The 18,667-nt window shown below is 45.7% G+C and overlaps 7 protein-coding genes across 7 annotated transcripts; 3 read left to right on the top strand and 4 right to left on the bottom strand.

Moving 5' to 3' along the window:
- Positions 1 to 1,338: 1,338 nt before the first annotated feature.
- On the top strand, positions 1,339 to 3,330 carry N7508_002717 (sugar porter family MFS transporter; the record flags this gene model as incomplete). The annotated part of the gene is made up of 7 exons (XM_058460783.1): positions 1,339 to 1,421; positions 1,475 to 1,938; positions 1,998 to 2,359; positions 2,418 to 2,567; positions 2,636 to 2,847; positions 2,907 to 2,999; positions 3,066 to 3,330. 7 exons carry the CDS (start codon positions 1,339 to 1,341, stop codon positions 3,328 to 3,330), a joined length of 1,629 nt encoding a protein of 542 aa, XP_058321360.1.
- A 2,230-nt stretch (positions 3,331 to 5,560) lies between these two features.
- Positions 5,561 to 6,093, bottom strand: N7508_002716 (uncharacterized protein; the record flags this gene model as incomplete). Its single annotated transcript, XM_058460782.1, has 4 exons — positions 5,561 to 5,686; positions 5,723 to 5,798; positions 5,854 to 5,988; positions 6,059 to 6,093. The coding sequence occupies 4 exons, from the start codon at positions 6,091 to 6,093 to the stop codon at positions 5,561 to 5,563; spliced, it is 372 nt and encodes a 123-aa protein (XP_058321359.1).
- A 225-nt stretch (positions 6,094 to 6,318) lies between these two features.
- Positions 6,319 to 6,674, bottom strand: N7508_002715 (uncharacterized protein; the record flags this gene model as incomplete). Its single annotated transcript, XM_058460781.1, has 2 exons — positions 6,319 to 6,552; positions 6,591 to 6,674. 2 exons carry the CDS (start codon positions 6,672 to 6,674, stop codon positions 6,319 to 6,321), a joined length of 318 nt encoding a protein of 105 aa, XP_058321358.1.
- A 650-nt stretch (positions 6,675 to 7,324) lies between these two features.
- Positions 7,325 to 8,321, top strand: N7508_002714 (uncharacterized protein; the record flags this gene model as incomplete). The annotated part of the gene is made up of 2 exons (XM_058460780.1): positions 7,325 to 7,767; positions 7,820 to 8,321. The coding sequence occupies 2 exons, from the start codon at positions 7,325 to 7,327 to the stop codon at positions 8,319 to 8,321; spliced, it is 945 nt and encodes a 314-aa protein (XP_058321357.1).
- A 1,040-nt stretch (positions 8,322 to 9,361) lies between these two features.
- N7508_002713 (uncharacterized protein) lies at positions 9,362 to 9,967 on the bottom strand (the record flags this gene model as incomplete). Its single annotated transcript, XM_058460779.1, has 2 exons — positions 9,362 to 9,747; positions 9,808 to 9,967. The coding sequence occupies 2 exons, from the start codon at positions 9,965 to 9,967 to the stop codon at positions 9,362 to 9,364; spliced, it is 546 nt and encodes a 181-aa protein (XP_058321356.1).
- Positions 9,968 to 9,995: 28 nt separating this feature from the next.
- On the bottom strand, positions 9,996 to 10,292 carry N7508_002712 (Short-chain oxidoreductase; the record flags this gene model as incomplete). Its single annotated transcript, XM_058460778.1, has 1 exon — positions 9,996 to 10,292. The coding sequence occupies one exon, from the start codon at positions 10,290 to 10,292 to the stop codon at positions 9,996 to 9,998; it is 297 nt and encodes a 98-aa protein (XP_058321355.1).
- Positions 10,293 to 13,689: 3,397 nt separating this feature from the next.
- Positions 13,690 to 16,374, top strand: N7508_002711 (VIT and vWA domain-containing protein; the record flags this gene model as incomplete). Its single annotated transcript, XM_058460777.1, has 1 exon — positions 13,690 to 16,374. The coding sequence occupies one exon, from the start codon at positions 13,690 to 13,692 to the stop codon at positions 16,372 to 16,374; it is 2,685 nt and encodes an 894-aa protein (XP_058321354.1).
- Positions 16,375 to 18,667: the final 2,293 nt, after the last annotated feature.

The following is an 18,667-nucleotide window of genomic DNA, read 5'->3' as shown; positions in this document are numbered from 1 at the left end:
TCGATACTAGATAGACTGCAACAGGTTAATATAACTTTGATTGATTGACTGGTTGATTGATTGATTGATTGATGAATTCCCAGAATCTTCTTTATCGGTTCCAAAAACTCCAGGCCATTTGAAAATGATTCAACCAGCTTCCATTGCTGTCAATTCATTCAAAAATGCAGTTAGATTGTCATTTCAACATGAATGGTTTATTTAAATTTCAATTTTGCCAGTTATGGAGCTGCACGATTCAACATACTCTCTATGTTTGGATTTCGAACGCAAGAACGGCAGAGAAAACGCAATGGTGACATAAAGCTGTCTCGCATGCTTAGCGAGATAAGGTTGTTTTGGGGTTGTTCGTTTTTCCGTTTCTTTCTCCTGTCCTCCTGTGGCAATTGCTACCACGCTACAGATGCGCCACTGTTAATTCAAGATTTCAGGGCAATGCTTTCTTCACTTCTCATACGACGCTGTTTCATATCGGCAAATAAGACATGCGATACGTTGAAAAGCAACATTGAACAACTTGTCTTTTCCTTAAAAAGGAGACGCGCATGGGCCAGCATTTATTTTGGGAGTCTCATCAAGGCATTGACTCCGGTCTGTGACGTCTTAGCTTGCTTCATCCCTCGGCGGTGGTGTGGCGCTCTTGGCATAAATGGTCCAAGAGCTGCACGCTAGAGAAATCCATTGAGGATTATTCTTTTTGGCCTGGTATAATGGGCATATTCTAACCAATCTGTGACACATTTGTAACACATTTCTCCAACAACAAGTCCTCCGATTGGGGTAAGCTGCCGGGTGCTTTCCACGAGAGTTATAGGTAGGTCATTCTGTGGTCCTTACATGTTCCTCTTCCTCGCTTTCACCCAAATTATTGGGGGCGAAGCCGGTTAAATCCGGAATGAAATAGAGCGTAGCATTGTGGCATGTTGGGAGATTTCCACGGGGTAAGCAGCCGCCAAGATGTGCCATGCCGCTGCCAAGTGATACTATACCACCGCGGAGGTGTTTGGTCTGCATGCCAAGCGTTTCCTACGTAGGCAGCACAGCCGCATGGGTCGTATCGGAAAGAAGGTGTCCTGTTGACCAGTCAGATTCCGGCCGATTAGCCGCCCCCAAATCCTACATCGGTGGCACTTCCCATCCCCACTACGCAGGCCTCCTTCCCCATATCTTGGCCTTGCCAATGCACCATGGAAAGGTACCTTTTTCGGAATACCGCATTCGTCGATCCGGGGGTGGGTCTAGGAATCGAATGCTATATAACCCGTGAGTCGCTATGTTCGTGCATTCCCTGCCCGCAACGCTCCTTTCGATTTCCGCAATTTGTGCAATCCAAACACAATGTTCGGAATTCCGAAATTTTTCGGTTGGAGAGGCAGAGCCCTCAACTTGGCGATTAGTTCCCTAGGAAGTCTTGATTTCTTGTATGGTTTTCTACATCCCATGGTTATATTGCTTTGTGACTGACCATGACAAGACTTTTTGGATACGACCAAGGCGTCACTGGGGGACTACTAGATCTTCCATCTTTCACCAAATACTTTCACGATATTGATACCGCGGATCCAGCCATACAAGATTATCCAGCAATCAGATCCCAGCGCAGCTTGAATCAAGGCATTGCAGTTTCGTCATATAATCTGGGCTGCTTTTTCGGTGCTATTCTGACGGTGTTCATTGGAAACCCACTTGGCCGACGAAGAACTATTTTCTGTGGCTGTGTCATCATGGCTACAGGTGCCTTATTGCAAGCCACTGCTTTCCACCTGCCTCATTTCATTGTTGGACGTATCGTAACCGGGGTGGGAAATGGAATGAATACAAGCACTGTGCCAACATGGCAGTCAGAGTCTGCAAAATCCCACGACCGTGGTAAGATGGTTATGATCGAGGGAATGCTCATTACCGCAGGTATCACCCTTAGTTATTGGATCAATTATGGTAGGTCAAACAATCATCAATCATGTACCAAGTTGCACGTTCTGATGACCTGGAAACAGGATTTTCATTTATCGGGGAAAGTGAGGTGGCCTGGCGGTTTCCGCTTGCCTTCCAGATTCTTTTCGCTGTCGTGATCTTCACTTCTATTATTCACCTTCCTGAGTCTCCACGATGGCTTGTAATGCAAGGGCGGGACGATGATGCTTTGGAGATCCTAGAATGTCTCAACGAAAGATCTCGCGATGACCCTTATATCAAAAATGAGCTTTTAGCCATTCAAGAAACCGTCAAAGAGATGTCCAAGGGATCGTATAGAAGTCTTTTCGATATGAGCGAGTATCGCGAATTTCATCGAGTGGCCCTTGCCTATATCAACCAAATGTTCCAACAGATATCTGGAATCAACCTCATTACTTACTATGTGAGACATTTCTTCATACTGCGAATCCATCAGTCGCATACTAATCCGAAGTTCCCAGGCACCATCCCTCTATAGGGAGATAGGTCTCGGGGAAGGTAACCTTCCCAAGTTGCTAGCTGCTTGCAACGGCACAGAGTATCTGATGGCTGCCTTTATCCCTATCTTCATCATTGAAAAAGTTGGACGCCGTCCACTTATGCTTTTTGGGGTATTTTGAGAATCTATAACTTACCTTAGGATTGAAGAATTTTGACTAACCAATTTCAATATAACCAGGCTGCTGGCATGGCAATCTCCATGGCTGTCCTTGCTGGTACCAACTATCGCCTGACCGTGCTTGGTGACCAGCAGGCGGGAATCGGCCAAGCCGTGTTCTTATTCGTATTCAACACATTCTTCGCCATCGGTTGGCTTGGAATGACCTGGTTATACCCGGCAGAGATTGTACCTCTGCGCATCCGTGCCCCGACGAATGCACTAGCCACAAGGTAAGTCGCTACCTAATAGTCAAACCTCTTATAACACCTTCTGATTTACAAAATTCAAGTGCAAACTGGATTTTCAACTTCATGGTCGTCATGATTACTCCTGTCGCCTTTGATAGCATTGGGTACAAAACTTATATCATATTCGCTGTTATGTAAGGCCCCTGTCCTTCCAAATCTGGTGAGAGGAGCTGGCCCAGAGATTCCACTAACACTCGTAGAAATGCTTTCATCTTTCCTTTCGTGTACTTCTTCTTCCCTGAAACACGCTACAGGTCTCTTGAGGAGATGGATGCCATATTCAAGAAGTCTACAAACGTATTCAACGCCGTTTCGATCTCCATCAAAGAGCCCTACCGCTACGATAAGCATGGTCAGCTGAAACCTGAGTATCTCGAGGAATCCGTTCTTTACGAGACAAATTCTGTGCACGATGCAGGACATAAGCTGGATAGCGATGAGAGTGGACAGAAGATGAACGTGTGATCCAATTAAAGGCAACAACGGCCGTGATAAATCGCATCCAACTCTGCGTTGTCTAGAATTTCACCAATGCATGACTATTAACTTACTGAGGAGAAATAGTTCCAAGTCCTTGATACTATCAAGTTTCTCTCATATCTCACAAGACTGAGACCAAGAGTCAAGCGACAGGTTCAAAGTTTAAAGGATCCACAATTCAGTGAGCTTGCTTGATCTTTGTTGCCCTTGCGTACATATTCGACATTACCTCAGAATAATGTTCAACATTGTCTTCTGTGTTTCGCAAAGTATATTGAAATCCAGTCAACTCAGATTATAGTAAAGATACGTATCAGCATGCTCGACGACGAGGTAGACAGACTCTGCGATATCTATCTTAGTCGAATTAACCGCCGAGGCATAAATAATACCTCGGTATTATCATTCAGCAAGATTTGAACACTCAAACTAATAGCCTCTTGTAGGTGTCAGAAAAACCAGTTCTACCAAAGTTCGAAAGTTTCAGTGCTAGAGCTTTACAATTCATGGAAATGGCCATACGTAACAGATTCAGACTTATGAGAAGATATATTTATATCAATTAGGACGATCGTGTGATCAGGAACGTAAGCAAAGTACTTTCCATCCCACGTCCCACCAATAATGAAATAACCCTGTGAAACAAATCCTAGACATATGCTATAGGGCCACTAGGTCATTGGTTCGATTGGAAGTGGATGGGGCTGTCACTTTAGCATTGGAGTATAAAAACGAATAAACATACTATTACTCCATTTATTCCATTTTCAAGGGTCCAAGAAAATGTGTCATATGCACACGATGACGATCAATTAGGCTTTGATCATTTTGCTCCTCGCAAACTTTCCAAATTTCCTCAACCATTACATCGGTCAGATGCACATGTGGCACTGATTTTATATCCCTCCTCCACATAGAACTTCCCTTGTCCCCGCTCTCTCATGATTTTTAATTATCTCTCCCGTCCGTTGCACCGTATCCAGCGCAGCATAGTGGACTATATTCTGTATTCGACTTAAGAGTGAAGGTTCTCCAACGTTGAATGATTTCCTTGGTACTAAAAATCGACAAGAGTCGACTAGAGCCACTAGAAGATGGCCTATGATTGATCGCAAAGCCAAACAGCGGAGATTTTCAGGTGCTCCCCAGCCAAGTGTTTATGATTTACGGGGTAGAATTAGAATCTAGACCACAATCCACAAGGCTGAATGCAGATTCGTATTTTGGTCTAGATGGGAAATCAACTTCAACAAGGGGTCAGGGTTAATGAAGTTATTCATCCATCCATACTGTATATTATCTATGAGCCCCTCACTTCATCATGGGCTCCAAATATTTCTTTCTAGCGACCCTGAATCTTGGCTCTTTTGAAGCGCCTCAAGGCTATGCCCAATTGAGAAGCCATCATCATAATGATTGTAGAGTTTAAGGGCTTCAAAAGTATTCGAATGAATGTGCTAGGCAAAAATGTCATGGCTTCCCTCGAAGGAAGTATAAGTCGGTCTATTACAAGGGCATATACAACTATCATTCATTATCGCTATAGAGACTATGCCGAGCTTCTCTTCCGACTCTTGGAGATAGATGCATCTTGGAAGATCACGATTAAAACAAATGTACCCTCTCTCTTAGGCTGCTAGTCCGGCGCTCACAATGCAAGGAGAATACTAGTGGAAATGAAAGCTTTGGTCAATTCATTGGACGTTATGTGCATGTCACCCTTGATGTGGCTGAACTACGCTAGATACCCTGATTGTAAAAGTCTGCCAGTCACCAAATGGTATCTCAAAAAGGATGGGTCAACCACAGAACAGTTCAAAAAGGTCTGGATTCTGCAGAAGCTTGGGTTTATCTGAGTGTCTAATGGGGGATCTTCTATAACCTTTACCGGTTTATTCCTTCTCTATCGTCGCTTTTTAAATGGGTTTGCGACGTTAGAAAGTATGTAATGTCGTTCCGGAAGGCTCTAGTTGCTCGTCATGGAAAGAAATCTATGCTTTTTCTCCCTTGTCTTTCAGCACTAATATACGTCCTCAATAAACACTTTATCAACGACTATGGCGCTTTCACTCCGGTTTCTTTACCAGTCCATATCACTTTTAGGATAAAAATAAAAGATTGCATTCCTCTGACATTTTCACAGGATATTTTTGGAGTGCCTCGTATCAAAGCAGCATGGTACCGACCAAAAAAGCGGCAGAGACCCAGGTTAAGGTTAAATAGTCTGATAGGCACACCAGCTGCGGGAGAAGTAACTAAACGAGGCCACCAGGGTCCACCCAGTAGACCCGATCAGGTTCCACAGCCCAACATGCCATCCCAGAAGATATGGCACCGAGGTCTACTGAGTCAGCTGAGTCTCCAGCATATATAGAACCGAGGAAATAATAAAGATGACACCGCTAACAAAATCCGTCATGTAATGCAAGCCGTCAATATTACCCAAGCTTAGGCTGTTATGGATCTAGGGGAGCGTACAGATACCGCAATCATAGAATATAGTAGCACCGGCAGACATTGCAATCGAAGCCATGAATTCTATTTTGTGAAAATGGTACGTCTTGAGCTCGTGCCAGGTAGGGCACTAGGCCTATTGAGGTTTTGGCGGGGTTGGTTGGTGCGGGGCTGGCAGTAGCAGCTTCACTGAATTAGGCTTGCATCTCTGTTGGTGGTGATGCGGGCAGCTATAAGCGTTAGCTTTGGCAAATAATACACCAGCAGAACCACTGTCGCCTCTTTCGAGAGCATGATAGACTGCCTGGTATGGTTTTTATTGCACGCTTCAAATAAGAGAAGAACCGCTCTGATCTGGAACAGCGTGGCTCCGACGAATGAAAATATGTCTTCAGCTGTGGTCTCTGGGGAAAGCTCGGAGGCGGGAGCTACGAGCGGCAGTCAATAGAAAAGGCCACTAATTACGAAAAGCAGATATCCGACTTAGAAGGAGATGGCGACCAGGCAAGAAAAATCCTATTACGGGTATTTGGTACACATGCGCAATAGGTCACGGCTGACGATGCGGAAGTTCGCTGTTGAGTCCGGATGGAATGAGTCGTCACCCAGCGGGTGTAGCCTTTTGCGATTGTCTTGAGATCTCCAATTGTTGACCACACTAGGTATTGCTACTTGGGCTGTGTAGGGATGCGGAATCCTGTCGTCGCGCAATTGGGGATGCTGCTGCGCCTGTTTGTCAACATGAAAGCACGCCTGTGTTGGGTTGAAAAAAAAAACAGCGGTCCCCGAACCGTGTCATCATCGAGGCGGATACCAGCTTGTCCAGAAAAAGGCGGAAAACGGGCTAGGGATGAAAAAGAAGCATTAAGGGGCATGATAGCTTTGCTCTAAAGGTCGGGTGAGCTGTATGATGTATGGCAGGTAGAACATGAAGGACATGTGCAACGACGGAAATTCCGGGGACCGCGGTTTAGTTCAGCGCGATAAAGCTTCAATTATGGAAAAATGACCAGGGCGAAACTGTGTATGGCCTTAGATTATGCCAAGTTCCAACAATGGGAGCTGTTCCCGCAGATATTAGCCACTTACTGTAAATCTTCTTATAGGTTACTGTAGCTCGGTAAGACTGCCTCAGAGTCCCAATAACCGGGGCCAAGAACTCCATATGACCCTGTGAGACACACTAACCCAAGCAAGCCCTAGCCTAAGGATCTGGATAAACTAGATCCCTGCCAAGCCGGCCAGACCGGCAGTTCGCTTGGCTAGCGAGAGTAACGGAGGAAATTATCCATCGAAAGCAAACTACTTCAAGCCTCATTTGAACATCTCCGATACCACTGCCAGGGATGGTAATTTAACTATCCAAATTTAGTTTCTCGCTAATACCCACAACACCCAGCACTAGGATGCGCGTGGGCCTTTAAAGCCCACATAATGCTAATTGCAGGGGCCATTCTTTTTGAGAAATCCTTTCTTTTCCTGCTAGGAGCCCAAAAAACGTCGCAATCGCATAATATTTTCCAAAATGACTACCGCAATTGTTGCCGGCGGATACTGGACATTCGAAAACTACGGCCCCATAACAACAACATTCACCCCTGCGCCCAGCTGTACCGCAACGGACAGACTCTCTCTCGCCCTGATTGATGAATATATGACCCAGGCCCAATTCCAAGTCGCCTGTCCTACACCAACGAGTGACTGGGACTGTATTCCGCCTGGCACCACCACGTCGGCAACTTGGTATGATGAGACAAAATGGGTCGCTTCTGCTGGATACTATTCGCCGGGATTGTACTGTCCCTACGGTTGGGAGACGATTGGTATGGCAGCGCGTGATGATAAGTCGCTGAGTACCTCTGGATTTTTAACCACGATGGAGGATAAGATACCGTATTATGAGGAGCCTGCGACACTTTTGGCGAATCTTTTGGAGCCGAGTCGGACGATGGCGCTTTGTTGTCCCAGGTAAATCGACATCGCTTTGATTACAGCGCAAGTAGGCTAATTCATCCTCTAGCTCCATGACGCCAAATGGTCTCGGACAATGCATTGCTCAAGTCCCAACCTATAAGCCCAGCGTCGGCTGTGAGGTCTACGTGGATAGTGACTACAGTTGGGAGAAGGTTACCAGGACACACGTGCATTCCGGCATCACGAAGACAAACACCTACGACGTGAATTCGTTTGTGAGCGCTACTACGTCGACTTCATCTACATCCTTTCCTCGTGGAATCGAGGGTGTGCTGACGGCTATGTCTTTTGTGCCTATGGTTACCATGGTACATCATCAGTCTGATCTGGAGGCAGCTGGGTTTACGGCTAGGTCTACCAGTGCAAACTATAGCGGGACTGGGACTATAGCTAGCACTGCTAGCTCTAAGTCCACGGGGAATGCTTCTACGTCTAATGCTGCGTATATACTTGGTAGCAAGGCGTCTGATTGGAATGAATATGGTGCGATTATTGGGAGTTCGGCTGTTGCGATAGCACTGGGCGTGGCTTTGATTATACAGTATTAGACATCGCAGTCCGCTGAGTCTTTGCCCGGTGCCTAGGCGTGGCGCGCAGCGTAGTCACGAAAGATCCGGGGCGAACCAGATATACCACAACGGCCCCGAGTACGCAGAGATATGAAAACAGATCCAATTGAGATAGTGCACCCGGGTACGAGCGGCCTTTGGGGGCTAATTCCGTGATAGTCTCGGGGGTAAGGGCAAATGGAGCGACGGCGTAAGCTGTGTTGATATGCCGTATAAAATCAGCAATACGTCCTGGCAGATCAGAAAAAGAAATATAAAGGCATAGCGTTGTATACTTACTTTTTGAGTTCATTGCTAGCTTTTCCTGGCAATCTATATAACATCCCAGATGTTCATGCATCTTCTGCTGCCCCTCGCAGCCGGCATCTTGCATACCTGCAGAATGACGGTCTCGGCGAGCGCCGTACTCGGACAAACTTCAGAACGTGTTTTTGACTATCTCATTGTTGAAAGTTGCCCTGTGGGTCTGAATGTAGCAAATTAACTTACGGAGAACCCAAAGGTGTCACTTGCAGTCATTGAGGCCGGTAAATGGGCCGAGGATGTGGTGGGCCATCTCTGCAATGCGCCTGGCTATAGCGGTAAGCATCTTCTGAAGAGCGTCAATCAATTCCGACTGCCGTTGAGTGGGACTTTGTGACCACCTTACAGACCGTAAGGCTCCGATTCTTTGTTGAATGAAATCCTTTTGCTCAGTGCTACTCCAACTACTTACACAGCATCTTACTAGAGCATCAATGATCTAGTCGTTCGCTACCCGCGAGGAAAGGTGGTACGTGTATCTCGTATATCGAGCCTGGAGGGATCCAAAGTGGTCAAGGTATGGAGTTCTCCACTGGCAGTTTAGGGCATTATCGAGGCAGAATAAGTGTGATATATGTAGAAAGTCTTGTTATTTGGGGTATTTTAGGCTATTTTGGGACATTCATATGGGCTTACTACAAACCGCTACTTAGTGTATCCATTCCGAATTGGAAATTTGACTTCAATAGACATTTGGAACCCTGGGACAATCAACTCTATTTGGCGACATCCACACTGTTAGTCACAGAACCGGACACGTCTACGGCATTTCCGAGATAGTCCAGAACGCCCTTGAGATGAGGGGTCATGCCACTCCCCAGCGGAAGAAGCTTCTCGATCTGTTTGCCTTCGCCGATCCCCTCGTCAGCAACGACCTGGAATACAGCCTGCACCGCCTTGTCCTTGTCACTCTTAGGCTTGATATTGCCACTGACCAGGAGTACCTGGACCAGCTTGGTTAAGGTACCCTTGTAGTCTTCTAGCGGGGGAGTTTCGCACGAAACCACCGAGTTGGGAATGTTGGTGTTGAAAGTTCCCAAAATAACAGTCAGGGTGCGGATGTTGAATGGGGTAACTTCCTTCGCGAGGATCTTAGTGAGAGCTATCAAGTTGCTAGTCAGCTTATTCCCTTGACAAGAGCCTCTTGGATATTACTACATACCATTCATGCCAGCCTTTGCACCTGCGTAAACACCCATAGCGGGAATGCCGTCGAGCGAAGTACCGCTGCTCATGTTGATGATCGCGCCAGACTTGCGCTGGCGTATGTGGGGCAGAACAGCCTGGATAAGGCGCAAGGGACCAAAGTACATAGTCTTCATTTGGCTTCGCACCTCTTCTTCGAATGTCTCAATTGGGGAGGGGGAGGGGGTAATTGGAATAGCCAGCGTTGTTGACCATGACGTCAATGTGCTCGCTACTGCTTTCAAGATCAGTGGTGACGTTGCCGCAGCCGCGACTGTCCACATCAAGCTGGACCCATTTGCCTTCCTTGGACTCGATCTCGGCCACGAGGTCAGGAGTGCGCGATGGGTTGCGCGAAGTCGCAATAACCTTGTGACCGGCAGCCTGAGCAGCACGGGTCAAAGGAAGGCCGACCCAGGGTTCATGGCCGCCGATACTCAGACCACTAACTAGTATTGCCATGAAGCAATGCATTTTTACCAAATAATGCATTGGAAATGAAATTACCTTGGCAGGACTAATTAGGCCTAGCGTTATCTGACCTGGGTCCAAATGCTAAGAATGGGGTTCCGTATAATATTGACCTATATATATATATATAGTGTCTATATAGGATACTGATGTGATACATGTCCCCCACGGAGTCCGCGACATTTTACGTACGTTCAAAATATAGGTTATCGAATAAGTCATCTATCTATAATTTTAATACCCCAAGAAACAGAGCAAAAATACACAAAATTTGCAATAAAAAGGACCCACCTAGTTTGTCTAGTTTCACAACCTATAAGGGCCCCAGGAACCATTGCGGTTTGAACCCAAACAATCAAAAACTGCAACAGTTTCTGAAACTGGCCCTAAAAACCGACCTAATTGCGGTTTGGGTTGGTTCGATTTTGCAGTTTTGCGGTTTTTGGCGCACTCTAGTCAATAGCCACACTAGAATGTCGTAAATAACCCAAGGCACTCTATTTTCGAGATCCAACAACCTCAGTACACCGCTCGAGGACAGTTTGAAACCCTTGTTCTATATCTTCTTTATACCGCACAAAATTCCGTCTAATTAATGCCTTCAACTCAGAGAACTCCTCGATAAGATTCAAGTTAGGTAAGTAAGGTGGTAGATACATGAGCTTTACTCTTGCTTAGATATATATTTGCAACACGATCAGAAAGGTGGAAAAATATGTTATCCACAACTAGAAAGGACTTTGTTTTAGGCTATCTCCCACAATGCCGAAGAATCGGATCAAGAAATTCCTTGAAGACTCTAGAATCCGTGGAGCCCTGGAGTACATAAGAGAGTACAATTCCGTCTTGGCAATATACGGGCAGTATCTGGTATCGCTGGTCACGATGAAAGTCGCCTACCTTAAATGGTGCCGAGGCACGCCAGCTAGTCCTTCGGAACCCGATTCGTTTGTCACATCCAGACTCATCCACGTAAACTAAGTGGTACGACTGAAATTTCGAGGGGTTGTATATATAGAAATCATGTAGATTCGCATTCTGTTCCTTTGCTCTCTGTCGAGCCACCTTCTTCGACTTTATATAACGATATCTGGGCCCATCACAGTCCAGTTATCATGGATAATCCGGCGCAGGTCGATGGAGCGTCAAAAGACTCAATTCATGCTCGCTTTCGGTCATTGGTGGATTTGCAGGAGGGGCGACACCACACAATGATGTATCCAATATGTATAGTGATTGATGAAGAGTCGGCGCGGGAATTTCTAGGTGCTCCACTTCCGGGAGGGAATTCGGAGTTGGACAGTATAAGAAATCACCCAACCCGTCATTTCAAGATGATACCGGCATTTTCGGACGTCGGCGAGCATGATAGTTTCATGGGTGCGGAGTATCCCGGGGAAAGGTCGTATAGGACAGGCGTACATGCGATCCTGCATGGGAAGGGGGTAACAGCATTACCGCAGTCCGACGATGACGAGTATGATAGTTTTCTAGACGGATGAAGTACATAACACCCGTCACGAACCCCGTCTCATCAAAGTTCCAGATAGCAGCCGGAATAGTACCATATTTTTGGATGGTATTTCGGACGAGATTAAACCACCATTTTATAAGTTTAGGGTCTTCAGATAGAGCTCTCTCATAGTTATATCGACGAGAATGATAGGAGGCAAGAGAATCATGGCGTTTAATAAAGTCTGTGACCCGATTTTTGCCAACTTTCAGAAGGGGTTGATTCACCGGCACGGAGTAGTAAATTAGCCATATCTCGACACATCCTATGTGTAAGGCCATACCCTCTAGGATCCACAGAGATTTGCCATTCTTCCATCGATTCCCCTTGAACTTCAGAGAATTTTTCGTGATGGTGGCGGCATACAACCCAACTTTCATTACCATTCATCTAATCTTGTAACGTTGATCGCGGCATAGTGAAAGCTTCGGCAGCAGCTCTAATAGAGCTGTATTTCCCATTTCCTATAGCTTCAATGGCTAACATAAGGCGGCCCTCCTGCTCAACCAGTTTTTGAGTTTTTTGAGAACGAAGTGGGGGCATTTTTGATGTTCAAAAACATCCGTTGCTACGGGATCCATTTTATTCTGCGGGTGGCCGGAGTAACTGGGATCCACGTTATCGCTGTGGCTGATATCAACCAACAAGTAAGAAGGGCACTTGGATCCTAGGCCTGGGGAATATGGGAACCAGGCAATAGGTCTTAGGGTGAAATAAATTTTTGCATCCGACTTGGGGGGAGCCTGAGTATTAGGAAACTCGCGTGGAATTGAGTGGAGAATGCTTACAGACCAATGATATTCAATAAACACCCTACTTCTTTCACTGTTCAACAAGAAATGGAACGAATGAATCTGCTTGGTTTTATTTTTTCGACCAGAAAACCCATTTAATCACCATGATTTCTTTCATCTAACAGTTAGTCATTAATGTTTCGTTTATTCTACCGATATGTGTGGTGGGAAGCATCGTTCGGGTGTCCAGCTTCACATCTACAAAACTCGCAAGTCCCCTGGTTGGATGGAGCAGTTGATCGTACCGCCAATCTTGATGTTGTTTTCCAGGAAGCTGAGGCGCTATCCTTCGCTAATGGTGGCGCCTTCGATCTCCTAGGGCAATTTGTAGCTCTTGGGTGAGAACTTGTCGGCGGACTTGCCGCGGTGTTTCTAACCAGGGCATTTCCACCCACTAGGGTAGAATTCAGCTTTTAGCAGCGGTATTCCGCTCTCCGGTACGAGATGTTCAAGAAAACCCCCCTTGAACGCCCAGAGGAAGTTATTCTATGCTTCGTTTTCCCTATCTTGCAATGCGGCCACCGTTCGGGGCGGGGCCAAGAAGTGCTGCGTCGATCCAGAGTCTGTTGCGACCGGACTCTGCGGGGTTCACAGCTAAAGAAAACATTTACGCGGAATATTCAAGTGGTCTGGTTATATATTGTATAAATGGATGTCTTCATGGATATTAATACGCTGCATAAAAAATATGCGGATCGCCTCGCCTGGTAGTGGCTGAATGTGGAGATACTGATAATGTCAATGAAGAGACGTTGAGAGCTCTGTAGGATTTCTAGGTCACATTATTTTTTACTCGTATGAGCAGTATGGTCTGCGCAAAATTGCTTCTAGTCAAGGATCCAAGGTTGTTATCAGGATGCCGGGGCTGGTTGTCACACCAGGAATAAGGGCTTCTTAGCTCGCCTTAGTAGACTTTTGTTGAGTCAATATGCAAAGATCAGGCACTGGATACACGTATATTAGTGGACGCCTAACCGTTGAGATTTGTAAGACTGTGAGTCATGTTCAAGATTTCTGCTTTCTGCCTATAAGTAACGGTTTGGCCCCCTTTTCCTCTTCTCTTTTGCAACTCGCTACCAACATGTCTTACGGTTGCTTCTATCTACAGGATGCAGATGGCCAATTTGTGAGAAATTCTTTGCCTCAGATTGGACTGGATGCGCACGCAAATATTATCACTACCAACTCGCGAACAATTTTCACGCAGACCTTCGTGAATCCTTCGTCCACAGAATCCATTTCTGAAGTATCCTACTCATTCCCGCTTTATGAAAGCTCGAGTATTGTCGGCTTTACTTGCCACATAGGTGACAATGTCATCGAAGGTACGGTCAAAACAAAAGCGAAAGCAAATGAAATCTACGGAGAAGCAAAATCCCAAGGCAAGTCTGCTGCTGTCCTCGATCGCTCGGTCAGTGCTGCCGATGTCTTCAGCACACGACTAGGAAATATTCCCGCCGCAGGTTTTGTTATCATTGAGATTACACTCATCGGAGAGCTGTCTCAGGATTCTCAAACCGATGGGATTCGGTACACTATCCCTTCTTTGATTGCACCTCGATATGAAAGTCAAAGTGCCAGCCAGGATCCACCAGAAGGTTGTCTTCTGAGAACATCCATCGTAGTAGATGTTCTTATGGAAAAAGGCTCCCATGTTCGCAACATACGTTCACCGGGCCATCCAATTCAAGTTGAGTTGGGCCGCGTATCAACCATGGAGGAATCTACATTTCAGTCATGCCTCGCCTCTGTGAAACTTCAAGAGAATGTAGTCCTTCACGAGGACTTCGTCATCACTGTCAACGCAGATAAACAAGACCTGCCCTTTGCTCTCCTAGAGACACATCCTACTTTGCCAGACCAAAAGGCATTGATGGTCTCGCTGGTACCAAAGTTCAGTCTACCACCGGACTCCTCCGAGATCGTATTTGTCGTCGATCGCAGCGGAAGCATGGCGGACAAGATATCAGCGCTGCGATCGAGTCTGGAACTTTTCCTCAGATCCTTTCCATTGGGTGTACCTTTCAATATAATATCTTTCGGCTCTAGGCATGAAGCATTATGGTCACGAAGCAAGACGAGCAACAATGAAAGCCTTGGGGAAGCCCTCAAGTACACAAAGAGCTTTAAAGCCAATATGGGAGGCACAGAGATCCAAGAGGGGCTCCAGACAGCCGTGAAGAATCGCTACCTAGACAAATTTCTCGAGGTTCTGGTCCTCACTGATGGCGCAGTTCGGAATCAATCTCAAATATTTGATCTTGTCAACCAAGCGAACCAAAACCATTCTGCAAGGTTCTTCACTCTCGGCCTCGGGAATTCTGTATCCCATTCTCTCGTCAACGGTATATCCAGAGCTGGCAAAGGATTCTCACAGACTGTCCTCAAGAATGAAGATATGAACAAGACGGTAGTCCGGATGTTGAAGGGCGCATTGATGCCAAGACTTCTTGACAGCAGGCTGGATATGAATATTCCCAATCTTGAAGAGGATTTCGTGCAGTTTGAATTGCCCGAAAGTGATAAAAAGGAAACAGAAGCTACCTCGAAGCTGATCTCTCTGTTTGACCAGAGCCACGACGATGAGAAGGAGATTGGGGATTTGAGTGAGCCTCTTCCAGAAATTAATATTCCGAGAATACTACAAGCTCCAGCCGACCTCGCGGGTCTTTTTCCCTTCGTGCGCTCAAACATCTATCTTCTCCTCTCGCATGCTTCCGAAACCTTCCCAGAAACAATCACCCTTCGTGCCAATAGCAAGCATGGTCCTTTGGAGCTAGAGATCCCAGTTCAGGATATTGGCAAAGGGCAAACAATCCATCAGCTCGCTGCCAAAAAAATCGTCACCGAGGTCGAAGAGTCCCATGGCTGGATCTACTCTGCAAAAGACACCCAAGGCAAGCTAATTACGAACAAATGGGAGAGCCGAGTCAACGAGCTGAACCAAAGAGAATGCGAGCGATTAGGAGTCAAGTTCCAAGTTGCAGGGAAACACTGCTCATTCGTTGCGATACAGGATGAGAGCCCACTGGATTTAAGCAATCATAGATATGTCGGCTTACGGGGACTAAGGGGTCTTCAAGCTGACCGCAGAATGGTGGATCATGGAGATTTCAAAAATACCAAGATAGATTGCGCGATCAAGATGAACAAGACCAGAAGGGTGCCTAGTTTTGGCTTTGCTAGTCGGGTAATGGCAAAAGTTCGAGATGTCCGCTCCCTCTTCGCCAGTGCCTCCTTTGCGTCTGCAGAATCTGTACTTTCGGGTCCACCATACGGTGGTCCCAGCCCTGCTTACGCCCCCTCGAGCCCGGCATATTTGCCGACAAGTCCAGCTTATTCACCGGCTAATCCACAGCCGGATCTCGGATCCGACGATAAGGAAGAAGACGCTGGAAGCGTGGAGTACAAACTCTTTAGCCTACAGAGCTTCGAGGGCTACTGGGAAATGAGCGATCATCTACTCCAGACTATGGGTCTTGATCCAGTCAGCACCCGGGACAAGATACACAGCGATTACGAGGAACTGAAGGGAGCTGAGGCGGGCGAGGTGTCCCGTCTTGAAGTATGGCATAGTCTACTGGCTACGTCCCTTGTGTGTCTTTTCTTAGAACACGAGAAATCTGAGTCTAAAGAGGTCTGGGAGCTGGTGAAAGCCAAGGCAGATGGCTGGGTGCAAATTGAAGTGGACGCGCTTAGCCCTGCCGATCGACGGGTTGTAACGAAAGTCATAGATGGACTGGCATCTTTTTTTGGGACTTCATAAGTCAATCAATCAATCAATCAATCAATCAAAGTTCTATTAACCTGTTGGAGCCTATCTAGGATCGGACTTCATAAGGATGCCCTGTTCTGGAAGAGCAGGACTACAGTGTTGTAATAAATTTGATGTGGTTCTATACTCAAGATTGTCACAGCATAGTGTGCGTTCATCAAAGCACATGTTAGCTATATATAACTTCCGAATATTGGATCTATTTCTTACAGGGGTATTTTGTTGAGATTCGTGGCACATCCAGGCTGTTGGAACTTGCTGTCTTCCGTAACTTGCTCAGCCAATGAGGGCATTCAAATCTCTGTCTTTTATTACTTGCTATTTCTTGCTATTTAACGTATTCGGTAAGCGAGCCGGCCATGTAAGCCAGCCGGCCACCCAACGCGGAACGCGTCAATTAATTAGACCTTTTCTTCTTTAACCACCCACCATGCCACCAATTCGTACTCAATCCTCTCGAAATTCAATTGAGCAAGAAGGCAGGGTCTTATTAGCTATTCAGGCTATTAAGAACCAAGAAATATCTTCTGTTCGTGAAGCAGCGCGCTGTTTTAACGTACCTCGTACAACTCTTCAAGACCGACTACGCGGCCACTAACCACGCGCCGAAACCCGCGCTAATAGCCATAAATTGACAGCAATTGAAGAGGAATCGCTTCAAAAATGGATTATCTCTCTTGATGACCGTGGAGCAGCGCCTCGGCTATCTACTGTACGAGAAACTGCGAATCTTCTTCTCGCGGCCCGCGGAACTATACCAGTTCAAATAGTCGGCGAGAAATGGGTTTATAACTTCGTGAAAAGGCATCCCGACCTTTCAACCCGATTCTCAAGGCAATATAACTACGAGCGCGCAAAATGCGAAGACCCTAAAATCATTCGTGAATGGTTTTCTCTCGTCCAAAAAACGATCCTATCGTTAGGCCTCGCCCATACCCGTGGGTAAGCGGGTTTTACCCGACCCATACCCATTTCTTGGCGGGTTTTGGGTCCAAAGTCTATACCCGAGGTCGGGTATGGGTTTTGATAGTCATACCCGACCCGACCCACGGGTTACCCACGGGTTAATAAATAGTGCAAACATAGAGAATCTCGTGATATACACAAATTGTGCATTTTTTTGGCTGTATTTATATGTATTCTGCTTATAGGTAGTCACGTTTATAGATACTAGATAGCAAAATAAGTGTGAATAGCTTTAATTTTATCAAAGACTAATACTCTATAAACTGATCGTTATAAACCTATGGGCGTTTTCGAGATCTTCCTAAGACACGCTATTAGGTCTTAGGTAGGGGTATATTATCCTCTTCTAGCTCTTTATTATCCTTACGGCCCTTAGTATCCTATTGCAATACAATACTCCTTCTCCTCTTTCTAAGAGAACCTTCTAAATAACCTTATATAGCTGCTTCGGTTTAAACAAGAATAACAACCGATTATGTATTATCCTCGTTCCCCTCCTTATTATCACTAATTAGCTTAATTGTATCTTCTAGCTATTGTCTATCTAGACTATCTCTCTCCTTATAATCCGCTTCTATATCGCCTTTAGAAAAGTACTCCTTCTAGATAGCAATCACGTCTTCTTAGACCTTAAACTCGGTCGTGTAACAATATAATATGATTTCCTAAATTGTTGTAGCTTTTAGTGAGCCGCGACAATAGTGATAGATATCCTACGCTATATTAAATAGCCGCTTAACGCCCGCGCTAGTCGTAAGAATCGAGAGAATATCTTGTGCGAGCTTTGCAAGTATAGGAAATATAGCCTAGTGCTCCTTCTAGAACGCGCGAACTAGCATAGTAGTAGTAGTTGCTAACGAATATTGATTAACCTAAGTTTGACAATATAAAGACTAGGTATACTTACCACTATCAAGATATATTGTAAGTTCGTTCTGCTAACAAGCTTGAGATACCTGGTTAAGGCTAAATATTTGATCAAGATCTAGGCTTAAGCCTTGCGTAGTAGGCTCTTAATCACTACTAGTTTGTTCTTTTAACCGACGTTGCTTATACGGTTCAAAATAGTCCTTAAAGCTCTATCGATATCGAGTAACTAACTTAGGCCTACTACCCTATTCTCTATTTCGGAAGAACTAGAGCTTTAGGTGCGGAGCAAGCATTATACCAATAGCAAAGATATCACTATAGATATCCTCCGTCTTACTATAGTACTACCTTAGTTTTTCCTCGGCTACGCGGAGAGTAGTGAGTATAAGCTTTTTCTAGGCGATATTCTTCCTTATAAGCTGCCTAATTGACTTTTCAAGATAATCAA

Source organism: Penicillium antarcticum (genome assembly GCF_028974205.1).
Source record: "Penicillium antarcticum strain IBT 31339 chromosome Unknown utg000003l_segment0_segment0, whole genome shotgun sequence".
NCBI lineage: Eukaryota > Fungi > Ascomycota > Eurotiomycetes > Eurotiales > Aspergillaceae > Penicillium > Penicillium antarcticum.
Note: the sequence above shows the minus strand (reverse complement) of the source record. Positions and strands in the feature narration are given on the sequence as shown.